The 21,046-nt window shown below is 42.2% G+C and overlaps 1 protein-coding gene across 18 annotated transcripts in view; it reads right to left on the bottom strand.

The window, feature by feature from the left end:
• cadpsa (Ca2+-dependent activator protein for secretion a) overlaps window positions 1-21,046 on the bottom strand; it is a 242,163-nt gene that overhangs the window by 92,423 nt on the left and 128,694 nt on the right. For all 18 annotated transcript variants that reach the window (XR_009790075.1, XR_009790076.1, XR_009790078.1 and 15 more), the window contains one exon: window positions 15,652-15,808. Coding sequence is in view for 14 of the 18 variants with exons in the window: in XM_061784285.1 (XP_061640269.1) it covers window positions 15,652-15,808 (157 nt within the window). In the remaining 4 variants the exon portion in view is untranslated. The remainder of the gene's footprint in view (window positions 1-15,651; window positions 15,809-21,046) is intronic.

Raw genomic sequence — 21,046 nt, 5'->3', positions numbered from 1 at the left:
CCAGTGCAAACGGTAGGCCGGTCCCAAGCCCGGATAAATGCAGAGGGTTGCGTCAGGAAGGGCATCCGGCTTAAATCTTTGCCAAACAAATATGAGCGTTCATCCAAAGAATTCCATGCTGGAGCGGTCGTGGCCCGGGTTACAAACGTCCGCCACTGTCCAGTGGAAATTCAGCTACTGTGGGTCGAAGTCGAAGAAGAAGAAGAAGAAGAGGTGGAAAGCGGGTTCTTCGGCAGAAAGAGAAGAGGAAAGCACAGAGTCTAGAACTGAATGTGGGTCTAGGACTTTGAATGTTTGGGACTATGACAGGAAAATCTCGGAAGTTGGTTGACATGATGATTAGGAAAAGGTTGATATATTGTGTGTCCAGGAGAGCAGGTGGAAAGGCAGTAAGGCTAGAAGTTTAGGGGCAGGGTTTGAATTATTTTACCACTATGTAGATGGGAAGAGATATGGAGTCGGGGTTATTTTAAAAGAAGAGTTGGCTAAGAATGTCCTGGATGTGAAAAAAGTATCAGATCGAGTAATGAGACTGAAACTTGAACTTGAGGGTGTTATGTATAATGTGATAAGTGGCTATACCCCACAGGTAGGATCTGACCTAGAGGTGAAAGAGATATTCTGGAAGGAGCTAGACGAAGTAATTCTGAGCATCCCAGACAGAGAGAGAGTCGTGCAGATTGTAATGGACATGTTGGTGAAGGAAATAGGGGTGATGAAGAAGTGATGGGTAAGTACGGCATCCAGTAAAGGAACTTGGAGGGACAGATGGTGGTAGACTTTGCAAAAAGGATGCAAATGGCTGGAGTGAACACTTTTCTCCAGAAGAGGCAGGAACATAGGGTGACCTACAAGAGTGGAGGTAGAAGCACGCAGGTGGATTACATCTTGTGCAGACGATGTAATCTGAAGGAGGTTACCGACTGTAAAATAGTGGTAGGGGAGAGTGTGGCTAGACAGCATAGGATGGTGGTGTGTAAGATGACTCTGGTGGTGGGGAGGAAGATTAGGAAGACAAAGGCAGAGAAGAGAACCATGTGGTGGAAGCTGAGAGAGGACGAATGTTGTGCAGCTTTTCAAGGAAGAGGTGAGACAGGCTCTCGGTGGACAGGAGGAGCTTCCAGAAGACTGGATCAGAGAGGCAGGCAGGGGAGTACTTGATGTATCTTCTGGCAGGAAAGGAGAGAAGGAGACTTGATGGTGGAACCTCACAGTACAGGAAATCATACAAGGAAAAAGGTTAGCGAAGAAGAAGTGGGACACTGAGAGGACCGAGGAGAGGCGAAAGGAATACATTGAGATGCGACATAGGGCAAAGGCCAAACAAGAGGCATATGATGACATGTATGCCAGGTTGGACACTAAAGAAGGAGAAAAAGATCTATACAGGTTGGCCAGACAGAGGGATAGAGATGGGAAGGATGTGCAGCGTGTTCGGCTGATTAAGGATAGAGATGGAAATATGTTGACTGGTGCCAGTAGTGTGCTAGATAGATGGAAAGAATACTTCGAGGAGGTGATGAATGAGGAAAATTAGAGAGAAAGGAGAGTAGAAGAGGCAAGTGTGGTGGACCAGGAAGTGGCAATGATTAGTAAGGGGAAGTTAGAAACGCATTAAAGAGAATGAAAAATGGAAAGGCAGTTGGTCCTGATGACATTCCTGTGGAGGTATGGAAGCATCTAGGAGAGGTGGCTGTGGAGTTTTTGACGAGCTTGTTCAATAGAATTCTAGCGCGTGAGAAGATGCCTGAGGAATGGAGGAAAAGTGTGCTGGTGCCCATTTTTAAGAACAAGGGTGCAGAGCTGTGGGAACTATAGAGGAATACAGTTGATGAGCCACACAATGAATTTATGGGAAAGAGTAGTGGAGGCTAGAATCAGGACAGAAGTGAGTATTTGCGAGCAACAGTATGATTTCATGCCTAGAAATAGTACCATGATGGAAATGTTGATGGAAAAGTACGGAGAAGGTCAGAACGAGCTACAGTGTGTCTTTGTAGATCAAGAGAAAGCCTATGACAGAGTACCCAGAGAGGAACTGTGGTACTGCATGCTGGAGTGGCAGAGAAGTATGTTAGAATAACATGAATGTACGAGGGCAGCAGAACAGTGGTGAGGGGTGCTGTAGGGGTGACAGACGAATTTAAGGTGGAGGTGGGACTGCATCAGGGATCAGCCTTGAGCCCCTGTTTGCAGTGGAAATGGATAGGCTGATAGATGAGTTTAGACTGGAATCCCCATGGACCATGATGTTTGCAGATGGCATTGTAATCTGCAGTGAAAGCAGGGAGCAGGTGGAGGAACAGTTAGAAAGATGGAGGCATGCACTGGAAAGCAGAGGAATGAAGATTAACCGAAGTAAGACAGAATATATGTGCATGAATGAGAGGGGTCGTGGGGGAAGATTGAGGCTACAGGGAGAAGAGATAGCAAGGGTGGAGGACTTTAAATACTTGGGGTCACTTGGTGAGTGTGGTCCGGAAGTGAAGAAATGAGTCCAAGCAGTTTGGAACGGGTGGCGGAAGGTGTCAGGTGTGTTATGTGACAGAAGAGTCTCTGCTAGGATGAAGGGCAAAGTTTATAAAACAGTGGTGAGGCCAGCCATGATGTACGGATTAGAGACAGTGGCACTGAAGAGATAACAGGAAACAGAGCTGGAGGTGACGGAAATAAAGATGTTGAGGTTCGCTCTTGGAGTGACCAGGTTGGATAAAATTATAAATGAGCTCATCAGAGGGACAGCCAAGGTTCGATGCTTTGGAGACAAAGTTAGAGAGAGCAGACTTCGATGGTTTGGACAGGTCCAGAGGAGAAATAGTGAGTATATTGGTAGAAGGATGATGAGGATGGAGCTGCCAGGCAAGAGTGCGAGAGGAAGACCAAAGAGAAGATTGATGGATATCGTGAGGGAAGACATGAGGGGAGTTGGTGTTCGAGAGGAGGATGCAGGAGATAGGCTTACATGGAAAAGGATGATGCGCTGTGGTGACCCCTAAAGAGACAAGCTGAAAAGAAAAGAAGAAGAATGATTTTCAAATCATGTTCAACCTATATTTAATTGAATAAAGTTCAGGGTGTACTCCGCCTCCCAGACGATGATAGCTGGGATACGCTCCAGCACTCCCGCGACCCTTGTGAGGATAAGCGGCTCAGAAAATGGATGGATGGATACAGTACAAAGACAAGATATTTAATGTTCAAACTGATAAACTTGATTGTTTTTAGCAAATAATCATTAACTTAGAATTTTATGGCTGCAACATGTTCCAACAAAGCTGAGAGAGGTGGCAATAAAAACTGAGAAAGTTGAGAAATGCTCATCAAACACTTGTTTGGAAAATCCCACAGGTGAAAAGGCTAATTGGGAACAGTTGGGTGCCATGATTGGGTATAAAAGGAGCTTCCCTGAATTGCTCAGTCATTCAGAAGCAAAGATGGGGCGAGGTTCACATCGTTGTCAACAAGTGCGTGAGAACATAGACAAACAGTTTAAGGACGATGTTCCTCAACTTACAATTGCAAGGAATTTAAGGATTTCATCATCTACGGTCCATAATATCATCAAAAGGTTCAGAGAATCTGGAGAAATCACTGCATGTAAGCGGCAAGGCCGAAAACCAACATTGAATGCTGTGACCTTTGATCCCTTATGCGGCACTGCATCAAAAACCGGCATCAATGTGTAAAGGATATCACCACATGGGCTCAGGAACACTTCAGAAAACCAATGTCAGTAAATACAGTTCGGCGCTACATCCGTAAGTGCAACTTGAAACTCTACTATGGCAAGCAAAAGCCATTTATCAACAACACACAGAAACGCCGCCGGCTTCTCTGGGCCCGAGCTAATCTAAGATGGACTGATGCAAAGTGGGAAAGTGTTCTGTGGTCTGACGAGTCCACATTTCCAATTTTTGGGGAAATTGTGGACGTCGTGTCCTCCGGGCCAAAGAGGAAAAGAACCATCCGGACTGTTATGGACGCAAAGTTCAAAAGCCAGCATCTGTGATGGTATGGGGCTGTGTTAGTCCCAATAGCATGGGCAACTTACACAACTGTGAAGGCACCATTAATGCTGAAAGGTACATACAGGTTTTGGAGAAACATGCTGCCAACCAAGCAACTTCTTTTTCATGGACGTCCCTGCTTATTTCAGCAAGACAATGCGAAACCACATTCTGCACGTGTTACAACAGCGTGGCTTCGTAGTAAAAGAGTGCGGGTACTAGCCTGGCCTGCCTGCAGTCCGGACCTGTCTCCCATTGAAAATGTGTGGCGCATAATGAAGCGTAAAATATGACAACGGAGACCCTGAAGCTGTACATCAAGCAAGAATGGGAAAGAACTCCACCTACAAAGCTTCAACAATTAATGTCCTCAGTTCCCAAATGTTTATTGAATGTTGTTAAAAGAAAAGGTGATGTAACACAGTGGTAAACATGACCCTGTTCCAGCTTTTTTGGAACGTGTTGCAGGCATAAAATTCTAAGTTATTGATTATTTGATAAAAACAAAACATTTTTATCAGTTTGAACATTAAATATCTTGTCTTTGTAGTCTATTCAATTAAATATAGGTCGAACATGATTTGCAAATCATTGTATTCTGTTTTATTTATGTTAACACAACGTCCCAACTTCATTGGGTTTGTAAGTACATTCTATAAAAGCATATAAGTATTGTGTTTTACATGAATACTTAATTATATTCATAATGTTGAATCTTATTGCGGTCACTGTAAAAGGTGATCGACAGATGAACACTGCGAGCTGGCCGGCGGTTACACTGTGATTGAATAGGACCCGCTCCTAAAAATAACAAAATCAAATATAAAAACGATCTCTTTATTTCACACACGTCCCCTCCTCTGTAGGTTAGTGACTTGTGAGTAGTGGGCAAAGAATCCAACTGTTAAATATATTCTAGAAGTTATCATTTATTTGCTTAGCTTGCATTAGTATTATGGACGATTTTAGATGTCTCGCCTTCGAAAAGATGACTCAGCATCATCCGATGGAAGGGTGCCTGGACCAAGGACGTGATCGGATGTGGTCGGGTCGGGACAAGTGTTGGTCCAATATTTTGTGTTGTGTCTTATTGCTTAGAATACTATGTCTGGGAAAAACCCTCTTATTATCAAATATTATGTGTCGTGTCTTATTGTTTAGAATACTATGTCTGGGAAAAACCCTCTTATTATCAAATATTTTGTGTTGTGTCTTATTGCTTAGAACATTATGATTTGTAAATCCCTCCTATTTCAAATAAATGCAGGAGCGAGGGGGGGGATTGTTTAGAGCGTGTTGAGAGGCTGTGATCTGAACAATCTCCCATACGCCCTCCTCATGAGAAAAAGAAACCAGCGTCTTCATTCCTTTTGTGTCTATTTTTTATAATGTTGGGTAAGATAAATCCAACATTAAATTGGTCCTTCGAGCCGGATGTCAACACACCCGAGGATTCCAGTTGTGGAAGCCGACTTCCAGTTAAGAGACCGTGGCCACGGCAAGTAAGACCCTTTACGGGACTGGTCTTCGTTCTCCTCAACTGGGATCTGAAGGTTGACGACAATCCACAGGATTGAAGACGACTGGTGAGTTAAATTTAAAAAATTTTTTTAGGAAAAAGGACGCCGGAGTCCAGAAATTCCGCGAGGACGGCGGAGTCCTGTACGTACTTAAATTCCGTGTTTAATAAACTAATACTAGTGTTTAATACTAGTCAATGGCGGGTAGAATAAAGAAACTAGGAAAGTTTCGTGGCGTCGTAGTTAAATTCCGTATAGGATGGCGGAGTCCTCTAATGAGCTGTTGACAGACGTAGTTAAATTCCGTATGGGACGGCGGAGTCCTCTGACGAGCCAGTGTGAATGAAAACTGTTTGAATGAGAGTGTAAATGGGAAATGGGAAACCACTAGGTTTTTCATTCCATACCAAAACAGTGGGAAAGTAAACGGTGGACTTTTGTGGATGCAAAGGCAAGAATTCTCCACTCGAAAGAGTTGAAGTGAGAATTACCACAGAAAGTAAATTTGAATCACCGTCCTACTGAAAAGAAACAGTGTTCTAGACTACCCTAGGTAGTATTACACTGAACCAAATTCTTTCAAATGGGGAAAGGAAGTAGTAAAATAAAAAACAGGAATACACTGCAGTGTAAAGGTTGGAGGTTCATTAAATTAAATTTAAAAGAAAAAAAGAAACAGGATCCTGATAAAATTTTATATTTAGAGACAGGGATAACCGAACACGGCTTTAATGGTTGGTTAAATACACAAAAAATAGCCGCGTTGCAGGAATCAAATTATATAAAAAATAAAAGACAAGCCACCGTTAAACGTGGGAAAGGCTGTTGTCTGCAGCCTTGGAGCTTATCACAAAAATAGAAGATAAAAAAGAATGTGATGAGCTGCAGTAATACAGAGCATGCGTACCAAACCCACGCACATTGTTAAATTCATTAAGACCAGACGCTACTGTGTTTACAGTAGTGGACATTAATGCATTAATGCATTAATGCATTCTTTTCAGTACCAATAGAAAATAACAGTCAATTTTGGTTTGCATTCACATTTGAGAAAAAAAAAAATATATATATACATTTACTAGATTACCGCAAGGTTACTGTGAAAGTCTAACTAATTATTCACAAGTTATGACAACACGCATGTCTTCTGGCATCTACAGATGAAGACACATGCAAAGATTCATTGACCTTACTGCATCATCTAACAGAAGAGGGACATAAAGTTAACAAAAATAAATTGCAATGATGTAAAAGACAAGTTAAATATCTAGGCCATAATTTAAGTATAGGAGGAAAGACTATATTAGAAGACAGGAGAGCTATAGTCTTAAAAAATCCTAAACCACAGACGAAGAAACATAATAATAATTTTTAGGTCTGACAAATTATTGTAGAGCATGGATTCCAAACTATGCAGAAATTGTTGCACCATTGTCAAAATTAATATATGAAAACAACCTTAAAATTACATCACCTGTTTAATGGAGTACAGAGGCAGAAAAGGCCTTCTGTGACATTAAACAACATTTGGTCTCCAGTGCTGCGCTAGGCCTTCCAAATTTAATGATAAAACATTCATTCAAATGGTAGATTGTAAAAGCTATTGCATGACCTCCGTACTTACACAACAATACGGTGATAAGCTAAGACCAATAGCTTATTTTTCAACTAGAGAGCAGTTCACCCTAAAGGTCCCACATACAGTGTCTGCTCTCCTATTGCAAATCACCTGCAAGACATTTATCTTGCATTGCCATCTTGCTATCAGAACCACATTTGACTGTTGAGCGATGCACAACCTTAAATCCAGCCACACTAATACCCTTAATGATGAAGGCACGCAGCATGATTGACAGGAATTGGCTGAACAAGCTGCTGAATTAGTAGCATTAATCGAGGCATGCAAACTAATGATAAATAAAGATGGTACAATCTATACTGATAGCCAATATGAGTATTCCACAACAAGAACGCAATTATTGGGAAAAACAAAGTGCAAAACTACAAAATGAAATTTACATTAGCACAGGAAAAAAAAAAAAAAAAAAAAACTATTCAAATGGGCTGCTATATTGAGACATGCTGTGTCACGTCTCAACCGGAGGGATGGTGGCACAGATAGATTGACACTTTACAGCCCTAAAAAATAGCAGAAAGAAACACGTGGGTTCATTTAACACACTGTAAGAGTCATTTCAGCTGAGTACTCAAATAGGGAAGGTGAGCAAAAGTCTGATAACGGAGCGGGAGCAGATGTGTAGATTCTGAAAACGCTTGCTGGTCAGTGAAGAAAAAAGACACCAACCCTTTTAGTGAGAACTCAGCAGAAAGGCACACCCACGTTGGTTATGAGATTCGATAAGTTGTTACGTAGCAACTTTGGCTACTAAGATGTTGGTTTTGTTTTTGTGGTACATGGGACGTCCCACCCTCAATGATAAAACCCATTTTTTAGATAGAAAATCACCTACCAACTGGACCAATATGACGAACCCAATAATAATAATAAAAAACATTTTTTGAATCATTAACTCGTATCAAAAGGAGTACAGCTGATGATCAAAATTGTGGGCATGGCCTCCAAATGCGGCAAAACGGTTTAATATTTTGTGCCCCCAAAATCAAGCTGCTTTAATCATAATTCCATATGCGGCTCTCACCAATGATGCTCAAGAGAATGGGCAGAATTGGGGATTTAGATATGACTGGTATGCAACTATAGGTTTTGAATGGAAACACCTTATTGGTGAAACAGGTTATGATTGGTCCAGTTGGTCAAAAAGAACAGCAAAAGAACAAAGAAAGAAGTTTAACATAAGCAAAACGGCCCATAGTTTAATATTGAAATACAAGTCACCCAATGTGTTTGATAGTGAGCTTGTGGGCCTATTCTGGTGGAAAAGATCCCCACTTCCAAGTAGTATTGTGTTATAGGAACCGTGTTAAACCAAAAATGCCATTGAAAACTTCAAAGAAAGGTAGACAAATTTTAATGGTTAACAACATAACTACTGATGATTGGTTCCTTGTTGTCACAGGAGTTTCAGGACAAAATAACAATTGGTTACTATTGATGGAACAAGCAGCAAATGTAGCGAGAAAAGATTGTGTTGTTTGCATGGGTCCCAGGCCTTTGTTGCGCATAGTTCCGGCATAATTATCACAAGATTGTATTATTCCATTTGCACACTGATTGAGGAGCATCTGCAACATTTGCACAACCATTGTCCCAGATTATCGCACTACTCGTCACTTTAAACCGCATACACTCCTTGAAGTCTCAGCGCCCTTTGCACAATGATCTTTGCACCGGACTATTGCGATATTAGTCATTCAAACTGCTGCTAGAGGACTGCATCTTTTTGCACAATTATTTTTTGTCAATGTCTTTATGTCTCCAAAGTGTTCTGTAAATTGACTGTCTGTTGTACTAGAGCGGCTCCAACTACCGGAGACAAATTCCTTGTGTGTTTTGGACATACTTGACAAAAAAGAGATTTATCCTGGCAGAGGCAAAATTATCCAACATAAAACATACATGGTGTTCCTCGTGGGGTTCCTAATCAATACAAATTAGCTGACCAAGTTGCAGGAGGATTTGAATACTTCATATGCTGTTGGTGTACGATTAATAAAAATGTTGATGGGATAAACTATATCCACTTCAATGTACAGAGATTAGGAAATTGGACTCAGAGTGGGTTGGAAGCTGTGCACGAGCAGCTCAAGGACGTTCCAAAGACCGCATAGCTGTCGACATGCTCCTCGCAAGAGAGGGAGGTGTTTGCGGTATGTTTGGAGAACAAACAATACTGCTTCAGATGGCAGCTTGACCAGAGCCATCGATGGTCTACGGACCCTCAATCAACACTCCTTGTGAAACAGCTGAATGGACGTTTTTGGTAAATATAAAACCCTAATTTCACCAATATTGATATCAATTGCTGTTTTTGCAGCCATTCTGACATTGTGTGGATGTTGTTGTATCCCATGCATTCGGGCATTAATCAGTAAATTAATCACCACAGCCATAACCCACATGGAACCGTATGGAGCAGATTTATCCTTTATTGGAGGTTGATAATAATGACGATGATGATGATGATGTTGTTTTACCTGATTTGTTTCCTGATCCAGGTGATTACGATGTTTAAACTACAACATTCATGTATGACAAGTTTACTCTGAGTGTAAATGTATTTGTTTCATAAAAATGATTCTACAATTAAAAATCGAAATGAAGTGACTGTAAGATGATATGAGAATTTGTGCAAATACATGATAAACAGGAGGGAAATGTTAAATATATTCTAGAAGTTATCATTTATTTGCTTAGCTTGCATTAGTATTATGGACGATTTTAGATGTCTCGCCTTCGAAAAGATGACTCAGCATCATCCGATGGAAGGGTGCCTGGACCAAGGACGTGATCGGATGTGGTCGGGTCGGGACAAGTGTTGGTCCAATATTTTGTGTTGTGTCTTATTGCTTAGAATACTATGTCTGGGAAAAACCCTCTTATTATCAAATATTATGTGTCGTGTCTTATTGTTTAGAATACTATGTCTGGGAAAAACCCTCTTATTATCAAATATTTTGTGTTGTGTCTTATTGCTTAGAACATTATGATTTGTAAATCCCTCCTATTTCAAATAAATGCAGGAGCGAGGGGGGGGATTGTTTAGAGCGTGTTGAGAGGCTGTGATCTGAACAATCTCCCATACGCCCTCCTCATGAGAAAAAGAAACCAGCGTCTTCATTCCTTTTGTGTCTATTTTTTATAATGTTGGGTAAGATAAATCCAACACCAACCCTTGGTGAATTCTGCTTCACGATGTTAGTAAGACCCCCCCCACCCCCCCGCAGTCAACGAAATTAACTCAAGGTTGCTAGAAATGCTTGATCCGACCGCAGAGATGAGAGAGAAGCTGTTTTCCATATTTAAATTGAGAAGATGAATGATCCGATCAGAGCAAAGCTTAATTACATATCACATATTAATGAGAAATCCAACCGTCTCAAAAGCCAAGTGTATAAGACTTGAAAAAGGACTTTCTGGGCATTTTCAATCAAAATTATCTTGCAAAAATGAAAAAAGGACATTCATTCATTCATCTTCCGTTCCGCTTGTCCTCACGGTCATGGGTGTGCTGGAGCCTATCCCAGCTGACTGTGGACAAGAGGCGGGGTACACCCTCAACTGGTCGTCAGCCAATCGCAGGTCACACATAAACAAAAAAACAATCACACTCACATTCACAACTACGGGCAATTAAGAGTCTTCAATTAACCTATCACCATGCTGTCGACATCCAGGACAGGCAGGACATCATTCCATTTTACATACTGCTTATCCTCACGAGGGTCGCGGGCGTGCTGGAGCCTATCCCAGCTATCTTCGGGTGAGAGGCGGGGTACACCCTGAACTGGTCACCAGCCAATGGCAGGGCTCATAGAAACAAACAACCATTTGCACTCACATTCACATTCACACCTACGGGCAATTTAGAGTCTTCAATTAACCTACCATGCATGTTTTTGGGATGTGGGAGGAAACCAGAGTACCCGGAGAAAACACATGCAGGCACGGGGAGAACATACAAACTCCACTCAAGCGAGGCCGGGATTTGAACGCCGGTCCTCAGAACTGTGAGGTAGATGTGCTAACCAGTCGTACACCGTGCCGCCGCAGGACATCAAAGATATAGAATTTAAAAAATAAAATAAATCTGATGGTGAGTGAAATGTTTTGTTAGGGTTAGGCAGTTAATATTAAAACCTAGTATTTTGCCATTTTAAATCCATCCATCCATTTTTTTTCAGACTCCTTGTCCTCATTTGAGTCCTTGGTGAGCTGGAACCTAATCCCAGATGACATTGGCCAAGAGGCTAGGTACACCCTGGACTAGTCACCAGCCAATCGCAGTGTACATATAGAGAAACAACCACCCACACTCACACCTATGAACGATTTAGAGTCTTTAATGAAACTAACATGCATGTTTTTGGACTGTGCAGTCGTAGTCCCTGGAGAAAACCTACACAAGCACGGGGGAGAACAAACAAACCACGCTGGAAGACTAGAGCCAAAATTTGAAACCCAAATTTCAGAACTAGAACTAGACGAGCTAACTTTTTATCTTTAAAACTTATTTTAAATCAACATAATAAATAGAGATAACATCTAAATATAAGGCTCCAGCACGCCCGCTACCCTAGTGAGGATAAGCGGTATGAAAAATGGATGGATGGATGAATTTGATTACCTTGATGATCCATAAAGGAGATTTCTTGGAATGTCCCAATACCCACATCCCCACCTTGTTGATTTACCTTTGAATTACAATTTCAAGATACACAATGTATCCAGAATTTGTTTTGGACATGATTTAAAAACCGCCTAACCTTACTTCGACAAAACTAAGAAACAGCACTGCTGTCTGAAATGTTTCAAAGAGATGCTGAATTAATAGAACACCTCCCAGTATAACGCAGAAAGAATCAGTAGCACTACAAATTCTAGTCAAACAGGATAGGTCAAATTAATCAACACGCCAAAGCACATTTAATAAAACATTGAACATCAAAATTCTGACTGAAGTTTGTTCTATTACACTGTGTTGATTTGATATAAGAGAGTGGTTCTTAACCTGGGTTTGATCGAACCCCAGGGGTTCGGTGAGGCAGTTGCTGGGGTTCAACGGCAGTTGCTGGGGTTCAACGGAGGACTCAACACACACCGTGTGTGCGTGCGTACATGTATCCATAAAAAGCCTTTTAACACTGCATTTTGAATGCGAGGCAAAACACAAAGCTGCGTCAAGGTGGGCGTTTACCATTGCGACGCTGCGCCTCGAGTTGAAATGCTTTGTTCTTAAAACTCTCTTTATTTAACAACATTTCAACAGTACACTAGAGTTGAGTAGCATTGCTATGGCGTCAGACAGTGCATCCAATGATAAAAAGAGCCCAACAAATTTACTCTTACATATGAACCCTTTTCGAGGATTGGAGAAAAACAAAGAAAAGGAGCAGATTTTGTTGTGAATTTTCACAATGAAGTCCGTTCCTCTGACATGAGTGTGGCACTTACCAAGGGGAATGGCAACAACCAAATTCACATTCACTTCCAGTACATTTTCATTAAATTGAATTTTTGGTTTGTTTTTTTTGTGTGAAATTTATGTTTTGTTGGTTTTATTCTGGTGGCACGGTGGAAGACTGGTTAGAGCATCAACCTCACAGTTCTGAGGACCCGGGTTCAATCCCCGGCCCCACCTGTGCGGAGTTTGGATGTTCTCCCCGTGCCTGCGTGGGTTTTCTCCTGGCACTCCGGTTTCCTCCCACATCCCAAAAACATGCATGAATTGGAGACTCTAAATTGCCCGTAGGCATGACTGTGAGTGCGAATGGTTGTTTGTTTCTATGTGCCCTGCAATTGGCTGGCAACCAGTTCAGGGTGTACCCCGCCTCCTGCCCGATGACAGCTGGGATAGGCTCCAGCACGCCCGCGACCCTATTGAGGAGAAGTGGCTCAGAAAATGGATGGATGGATGGATGAATTTTTGGTTTGTTTTTTTTGTGTGAAATTTATGTTTTGTTGGTTTTGTTCTGGCGGCACGGTGGAAGACTGGTTAGAGCATCAACCTCACAGTTCTGAGGACCCGGGTTCAATCCCCGGCCCCACCTGTGTGGAGTTTGGATGTTCTCCCCGTGCCTGCGTGGGTTTTCTCCTGGCACTCCGGTTTCCTCCCACATCCCAAAAACATGCATTAATTGGAGACTCTAAATTGCCCGTAGGCATGACTGTGAGTGCGAATGGTTGTTTGTTTGTGTGTGCCCTGCGATTGGCTGGCAACTAGTTCAGTGTGTACCCCGCCTCCTGCCCGATGACAGCTGGGATAGGCTCCAGCACGCCCGCAACCCTAGTGAGGAGAAGCGGCTCAGAAAATGAAATGGATGGTTTTGTTCTTCCCCTCCTTGAGCCGTCACCTTATCGTGGTGGAGGGGTTTCTGTGTCCCAATGATCCTAGGAGCTAAGTTATCTAGGGCTTCACGCCCCTGGCAGGGTCACCCATGGCAAACAGGTCCGAGGTGAGGGACCAGACAAAGCACGGCTCCAAATACCCCTATGATGAGAAAAATGATTGGATTACGTTTTCCCTAGCCCGGACGCGGGTCACCGGGGCCCCCTTCTGGAGCCAGGCCTGGAGGTGGGGCTCGAAGGCGAGCGCCTGGTGGCCGGGCCTGCACCCATGGGGCCCAGCCGGTCACAGCCCGAAAAGGTAACGTTGGTCCCCCTTCCCATGGGCTCACCACTCGGGTAAAGAGAGGGGCGGAGCTGTCAACTGATCCCCATCTGGTGGTGAGTTGGCTCTGATGGTGGGGGAAGATGCCGGTCCGACGTGGCAGGCCCAAACGTATTATGAGGGTCTGCTGGGAACGTCTGGCGGAATCCCCTGTCAGAAGGAGTTTCAACTCCCACCTCCAACAGAACTTTGCTCATGTTCCGGGGGAGGCGGGGGGCATCGAGTCCGAGTGGACCATGTTCCGCGCCTCCATTGCTGAGGCGGCCGACCGGAGTTGTGGCCGTAAGGTTGTCGGTGCCTGTCGTGGCGGCAATCCCCGAACCCGTTGGTGGACATCAATGGTGAGGGTTGCCGTCAAGCTGAAGAAGCAGTCCTATTGGGCCTTTTTGGTCTGTGGGTCTCCTGAGGCAGCTGATGGGTACCGGGTGGCCAAGCGGAATGTAGCTTTGGTGGTCGCTGAGGCAAAAACTCGGGCATGGGAGGAGTTTGGTGAGGCCATGGAGAAAGACTTCCGGACGGCTTCGAGGAAATTCTGGTCCACCATCCGACGTCTCAGGAGGGGAAAGCAGTGCACCATCAACACTGTGTATAGTGGGGATGGGGCGCTGCTGACCTCGACTTGGGACGTTGTGAGCCGGTGGGGAGAAATACTTTGAAGACCTCCTCAATTCCACCGACACGCCTTCCCATAAGGAAGCATAGTCTGGGTTCTCTGAGGCGGGCTCTCCTATCTCTGGGGTTGAGGTCACCGAGGTGGTTAAAAAGCTCCTTGATGGCAGGGCCCCGGGGGTGGATGAGGTTCGCCCGAGGTTCCTCAAGGCTCTGGATGTTGTAGGGCTGTCCTGGTTGACACGCCTCTGCAACATCACGTGGACATCGGGGACAGTGCCTCTGGATTGGCAGACTGGGGTGGTGGTCCCCCTTTTTAAGAAGGGGCACCGGAGGGTGTGTTCCAACTACAGGGGGATCACACTCCTCAGCCTCCCTGGTAAGGTCTATTCAGGGGTGCTGGAGAGGAGGGTCCGTCGGGAAGTTGAATCCCAGATTCAGGAGGAGCAGTGTGGTTTTCGTCCTGGGGCTGGAGAAAGGGAAGTCTGGGCATCCCTGCTAAAGCTACTGCCCCCGCGACGCGACCTCGGATAAGCGGTAGAAGATGGATGGATGGATGGATGGATTTTGTGTGCAACTGATGCGTGGTTCATTTTGTGCATGACCTGGATGACTGAGAATCTACACAGACAATAAAATATATACATGTTTTGAATTTGAAATAAACCACATTTTGTTTTTCAAATTAGGAAGGGTTCCGTGAACTGCAGATGAAACTGGCAGGGTTCCCTACCTCTAACAAGGTTAAGAACCACTGATATAAGAGAACCAAAAAACAACTTGCAGTCAAGCCAATTATACATTTTTGTAATTTTTTTTAAACACTGCCAGACACTGTCCTACAATGAAGGCATAACTGCACTGTATTTTCAATATTGGCTAAAATAAATGCACATTTTATAGTATCAAGTGTATGTGCACCAATGTTTGTGAACTCGCTCAGACAAAAATACAATATTAAAAAAATAAGAAACAAAATATCGAAATAACTCTAGAGCCAGATCCAATAGACTTGGAAAACAACCAATGACTGTCATAAAATGTAAAATGTAAATGATTATATAAACAAGGGATCAAAACACCTTTTTAATGCGTGTAAATTCTATCCTGACAATGCATTTTGTTTTCATCAAGTGTACTGAATCTATCCTCATATTCTGCAGAACTAGGCGAGTGGCTTATCTCATTTCCCCTGCCCCTACTCACAGTCCATCTTCAGGAAGTCGTTAAGTAGTTGAAAGAGGGGGAAACTGTCCCAGCTGTCAGGTGGCTGAACCTCAAGAGCAGCATCCATGTCAGTCGAGTAGAGACACAGGAAGGTCTCGGCATGCTCCACCATCAGGTCTGACCACCATGCAAAGGCCTTCAGATCGAGTAAAGGAGACGAGAGAGAGTAGTTGAAATACAAGAAATACAAGAGGCAGCGAAAGAAGGAAACGTGCCAAATCATTCCCAGAGGACAACATGAGTGAAAACGTACAGGGTAAAATTAAGCAATTCATCACACAACAATAGTTTGGTTGAAAGTTTCCCAAGTGTTTTTATATATATATAATTTTACACTTCAGACTATGTGAGATGTGAGTCCCAGTATGGGACATGTCATGAAAACAATGAGTTCCAGCCCTGGAACAATTAGTCCCTGCAATTTATCATCACAGAATACAGATACAGTAATCCTGCGCTATATCACAGTTCTTGTTTCGTGGTCCCGCTAAATTGCAGATTTTGATTGCAATTGTTATTCTCTTTTATACTGTTTGTAGAATATTTTCGTTATTCATTGATTTGGCTCCCTCTCAATATATTGTGTTTAGACCAGCCACAATAGCAATTTTTTTATAATATATTTTCCCAAAAACTTTCACGATAAACGACAGTATTGTTGGTGTTATTTAAATTTTTTATTCCACTGTATCCTTTGTATACATCTTACAAATTCTGCCGTGGTACTCAAACATATGAGCACAACTGTGATTTTCTCTTATTTACTAAATAAAAGTAGGGCTGCATTTCACAATAAGAGCAAGTAAATAAAAAGAGAACAGCTACACGTGAAAACAATTTTTTTTAAAAAGAAGTTCAGGTCGCTTTTTCTGTTTGGCATCTTGACACAACAGTGAAGTCTCAAACAATTTTACATATTTTGATTTAAAAAATCTTAACAACTAAACCGTCTTAGTGGTTATGTTTGTTCAAAACCTTTTTGTTTTGGTCCATAATGCCATTTCACATTTATGCACTTTTAATAAGTGCTCCCAGTGGGAACTTCCTACTGAGGAGTAGAAACAAAAGTGACACTGAAAGTTGCATTTTAAGCGCCATTTGTTCCAAATGTGCTCTTGTTTTAGCGGTCATTTTCCGATCTTTCTCCGTCCTTTACGCAACTTATTTTTGGGCTATGGTGTGGGTCTGTATGGGACTGTTTCTGGGTCCAGACGCAGACTGCCGTCCGCCAGTTAGTGAGTTAGTAAACGATGTCGCCACGATCGAGCAAGCCGAGCGAGCTGTTTAGCTCCTTGGCTCACTAGCTAGTTAGCTCCCGGGCTAGCGTACGTAATAAATAGTTAACTTTCCCTAAAGTGTCCCAGTTGTGTGCATCTACGGATCCAAAGTCGTTCCGCCAGCGCCTCGCTGCGTCGTGAGCGGCGCGCTGGGTTTTAGCACAACAAGGAAAACTTAAGAGTCCCGAAAAAAGTCTACGCTGTATTTGTGGGACGATAACCTGCCCTTCTCTGCCTCTCATTGGCTTGCACCAAGACAGGACTCGTACTTTTAGTTGATAAAGATTCGCTGAAGCGCTTCAGCAACACGCACGCACGCGCGCACGCACACACACACACAAACACATATGTAGGTAAGCAAAGCTTTGCGTCATGCTTTATACGTGCCTGCTCATTTTTGTGCATCTCAAGACGCAGGACACATATAAAACAAGATCCCTGATATATTATTTATAGTTTGATCTGTGAAGATTTCCATATAATTTGAAGCAGAAAAAGCTGTGCTTGGGAACGGGCAATCACAAGCTTCCCCAATGCCCCACAGAGGAAACAGCAGCAGCTCCTTGACAGACATAAGATTGAGCTACTTAAACATTTACCCGTAGCCCCTTCATCAAATCAAGCGGAAGAAAGAACCCATCGAGCTGTGCCATGCTCGTATACCCCCATGGAATGATCACAGTGAAGGCGCTATTAAGGATCGGGCTATTCACAAGCACATAAAAAACATTTGTTTTCCTCCATGCACACCCACTCTATGGTCCTTCTAACACGACCCCCGAGGAGCTGAAATTTTTGGTCATTCACATCAAGTGTCAACACTGTAATGAATTTACCCATAGGCTTACACAGCGGTGGTATGCACTACCGTTGAGAGGATTTATACTTTAATTTAGTTTAGGTAAGTAGTTTTTGTCACTCTTATAAATCACATTTATTTTTCTACCACAGAGCGTCCATTTAGAGCAACAATAAAATACTGAAGCAGTTGATAGTGAAATGCAAGAATGGTAATCGCGCTATCTCTGATGACATGCAGTCTAATCGAAAGGAATGGGAAAAGCTTTCCCAAAATGGATGGAACCATCGTTGAGCCCACTTGGTGCAAAATAAACACAGAAAAGAATATTCAAACAATGATTTCTGGGAGATTCTGGTAGAAAGCCAATTACACATTTAAAATAAATCCATACTTTGATCAAAACATCACACCTCTGCATGTTTTTTTTTTTTTTTTTTATGTGAATGACTTCACAAAACATGCTACTGTCATGATCAGTGGCCTGAATCTCCTTTGCGCAGTGTCTCCTTTGTTCCTCTTTTTTCCAACTGCTTCCGCCGTCTCAGTCTGATTTCTGTCCAATTTAAAATATCCGGTTTTAAAGTGGGACCACTATGTGTAAGTATTTGTTTCTCTTCCTAGTATAAGGCCTGGTACACAAAGATTTTTCCGCTCAAAAGATTCAATCTGCTACAAATCCCCCCCCCCCTCCCCCGAAAAAAAATAAATCAATCAAGCATTCAACAGTTTTGGTCATCATGTACAGTATGTGGTGTGCTATGAGAATATCAACACAGCAGACCACATGCAAAGATTCTATTGCACCAGCGATCTAAAAGTTTCGCATGATCACATGGTCTTACAAAACCAAAGACAAAACACTTCCGGATATGTGCCGATGTTTCCAGTGTCCCAAAGGTTGCCGGCGCCAAGAACCTTGTAAAATGGCGATTAACCTGGACTTAAAAACATGCACACTTGGGGATGACGTCACTTCTGTTGGCAACTAATTCCATTTCTGTGCAGCATAATAGCTAAATGCTGCTTCACCATGTTTGCTTTGGACTCTGTGCTCCACTATTTGACCTGAGTCTGTCGCTCTCAAAGCCCTACTGGTTTTATATACCATTAGCATTTCTTTCATGTATTCAGGACCTAAACCATTTAGTGATTTATAGACCAGTAGCAGAACTTTAAAATCTATTCTAAAGCTAACTGGGAGCCAGTGTAAAGACTTTAGAATTGGAGTAATATGCTCTGACCTCTTTGTTCTGGTCAGAATCCGAGCTGGAGCATTCTGAATGAGCTGCAGCTGTTTAATGCTCTTTTTGGGGAGTCCAGACAGAAAACCATTACAATAGTCAAGTCTACTTGAGAGCATGGATGAGCTTCTCCTGGTCTGCTTGGCACATCCAAGCCTTCACTCTGGATATGTTCTTCAGATGGTAGAAGGCAGTTTTAGTAATTGATTTGATATGACTGTTGAAACTCAGGTTGGAATCTATCAGTACACCAAGGCTTCGGACTTGGTCTTTGGTTTTTAAAGAGAGCTTGGTCTTCGGTTTTTAAAGAGAGTGACTCCAGGTATTTACTAACAGCAATCCTTTTTTCTTTATTGCCAAAAACAATTATCTCAGTTTTGTTGTGGTTTAATTGAAGAACATTTTTGCCTCATCCAGTTATCTGTTTTATACAGTGACACAACACCTCAATTGAGACACTGTTAGATATAACTGTGTGTCATATGCATAGCTGTGATATTCAAACAGGAGGGGTCCAAGAAGTGACCCTTGAGGGATCAAATAGGTCATAGCCATTCGATGAGATTGAACACTTCCAATGGTTACAAAATAAGTGAGCAATTGATTATTTGCTGCAAATCAGCTAGCACAGACTTCGCAATAGCTTTGAAAAAGTCAGCTCGTTGATGGTTTCAGCTGCTGAACCATTTTCTCTACAGTTTTTTGGTCAACTGTAGCAAATTCTGATATGGTAAAATAATTTTTCCTAGGTGGCTTCATATGTAGTAAAGTTTTATCGATTTGCTCATTTGTGCTGATAGTTAACCTGATGGATTGTATTTTTTCAGTAAAATAACAAGCAAATTCATTGCATTTTTCTAATGTTAGGATTTCTAGAGCTATCTGATTGGGGGGGGGGGGGTGTCAGCTTGTCAACAACAGCAAACAGAGTGCAAGTATTGTTGAGGTTCTTACAGATGATTTCAGAAAAGTGTTGCTGTCTAACTCTTGGTTAAAATTACAAAGACTGTCTGTAGAGGTCATAATCAATTTGGAGTTCAGTTTTTCTCCACTTCCGTTCAGCTTCCCTACACTTCGATTTAGGTCTTTACCATCATTGTGCTCCTCCACAGTGTTCTAGGTCGCCTCACTATCTTAGTTTTAATAGGAGCGACAGCATTCATGATATTTGAGGTTTTCCAGGTGAAATTATCCAAAAGTTCATCAACTGTCTCAGCATTCACAATTTGTGGCACAGCTATGGTCTCCATAAACTTAGTGGCAGTAATCTCATTTATGTACCTTTTCTTAACAGACATAGAGGTTGTCTGAACATTTGGAAAAATCTGTAATACAAAAGAATACACAGAAATTGTCAGAAATAGCCATATCCTTAATGTTAACTGATAGAATTTCAACATCCTTAGAGATGACTGGGTCTAAGATGTGACCTTTAGTGTGGGTTGGACTCTTAATATGTTGAGAGAGGTCAAATATGTCTAGTATAACTGAGAGTTCTTTTTTTCCATGTTATTGTCAACATGACTGTTAAAGTCTCCCGTCATGACAAAATAGTTGTAGTCAGTACAAATAACTGACAGCAGTTATGAAAAATCCTCCATAATTTTTTAATTGTATCTTGTAGGTCTATAAATTATTAAAACAATAACCTGTGGGTCACCTTTAACTAAAAAACAGAGATACTCAAAAGAGCTAAAATCACCCAGTATAATTTCTTTACACTGAAATAATGACTGAAAAATAAAAGCAATACCACCGCCTTTTTTCCCTATTTGACACATGTTCATAAAATAAAAATTTGCTGGTGTTGCATCATTTAAAATGCTATTACAGCTACTTTCTGTTAGCCACGTTTCTTGTAGTAGCAAAAATTCCAGATCATAGGTTGTAATGATGTCATTAATCAACATTGATTTATTACTCAGTGACCTGATATTGAAAAGAGCTAGTCTCGCAGAGATAACTGGAGACAATGGTTTGATAGATTCACATTTTATCCTCACTAAGTTTGTAGTTCTGCTTTTTTGTGCCATATTTCTTTGAGCAACGTTCTG

This window comes from Phyllopteryx taeniolatus, chromosome 9 (genome assembly GCF_024500385.1).
Source record: "Phyllopteryx taeniolatus isolate TA_2022b chromosome 9, UOR_Ptae_1.2, whole genome shotgun sequence".
NCBI classification, from domain to species: domain Eukaryota; kingdom Metazoa; phylum Chordata; class Actinopteri; order Syngnathiformes; family Syngnathidae; genus Phyllopteryx; species Phyllopteryx taeniolatus.
The sequence above is the reverse complement of the archived record's forward strand: the minus strand, read 5'-3'. Positions and strand labels throughout refer to the sequence as shown.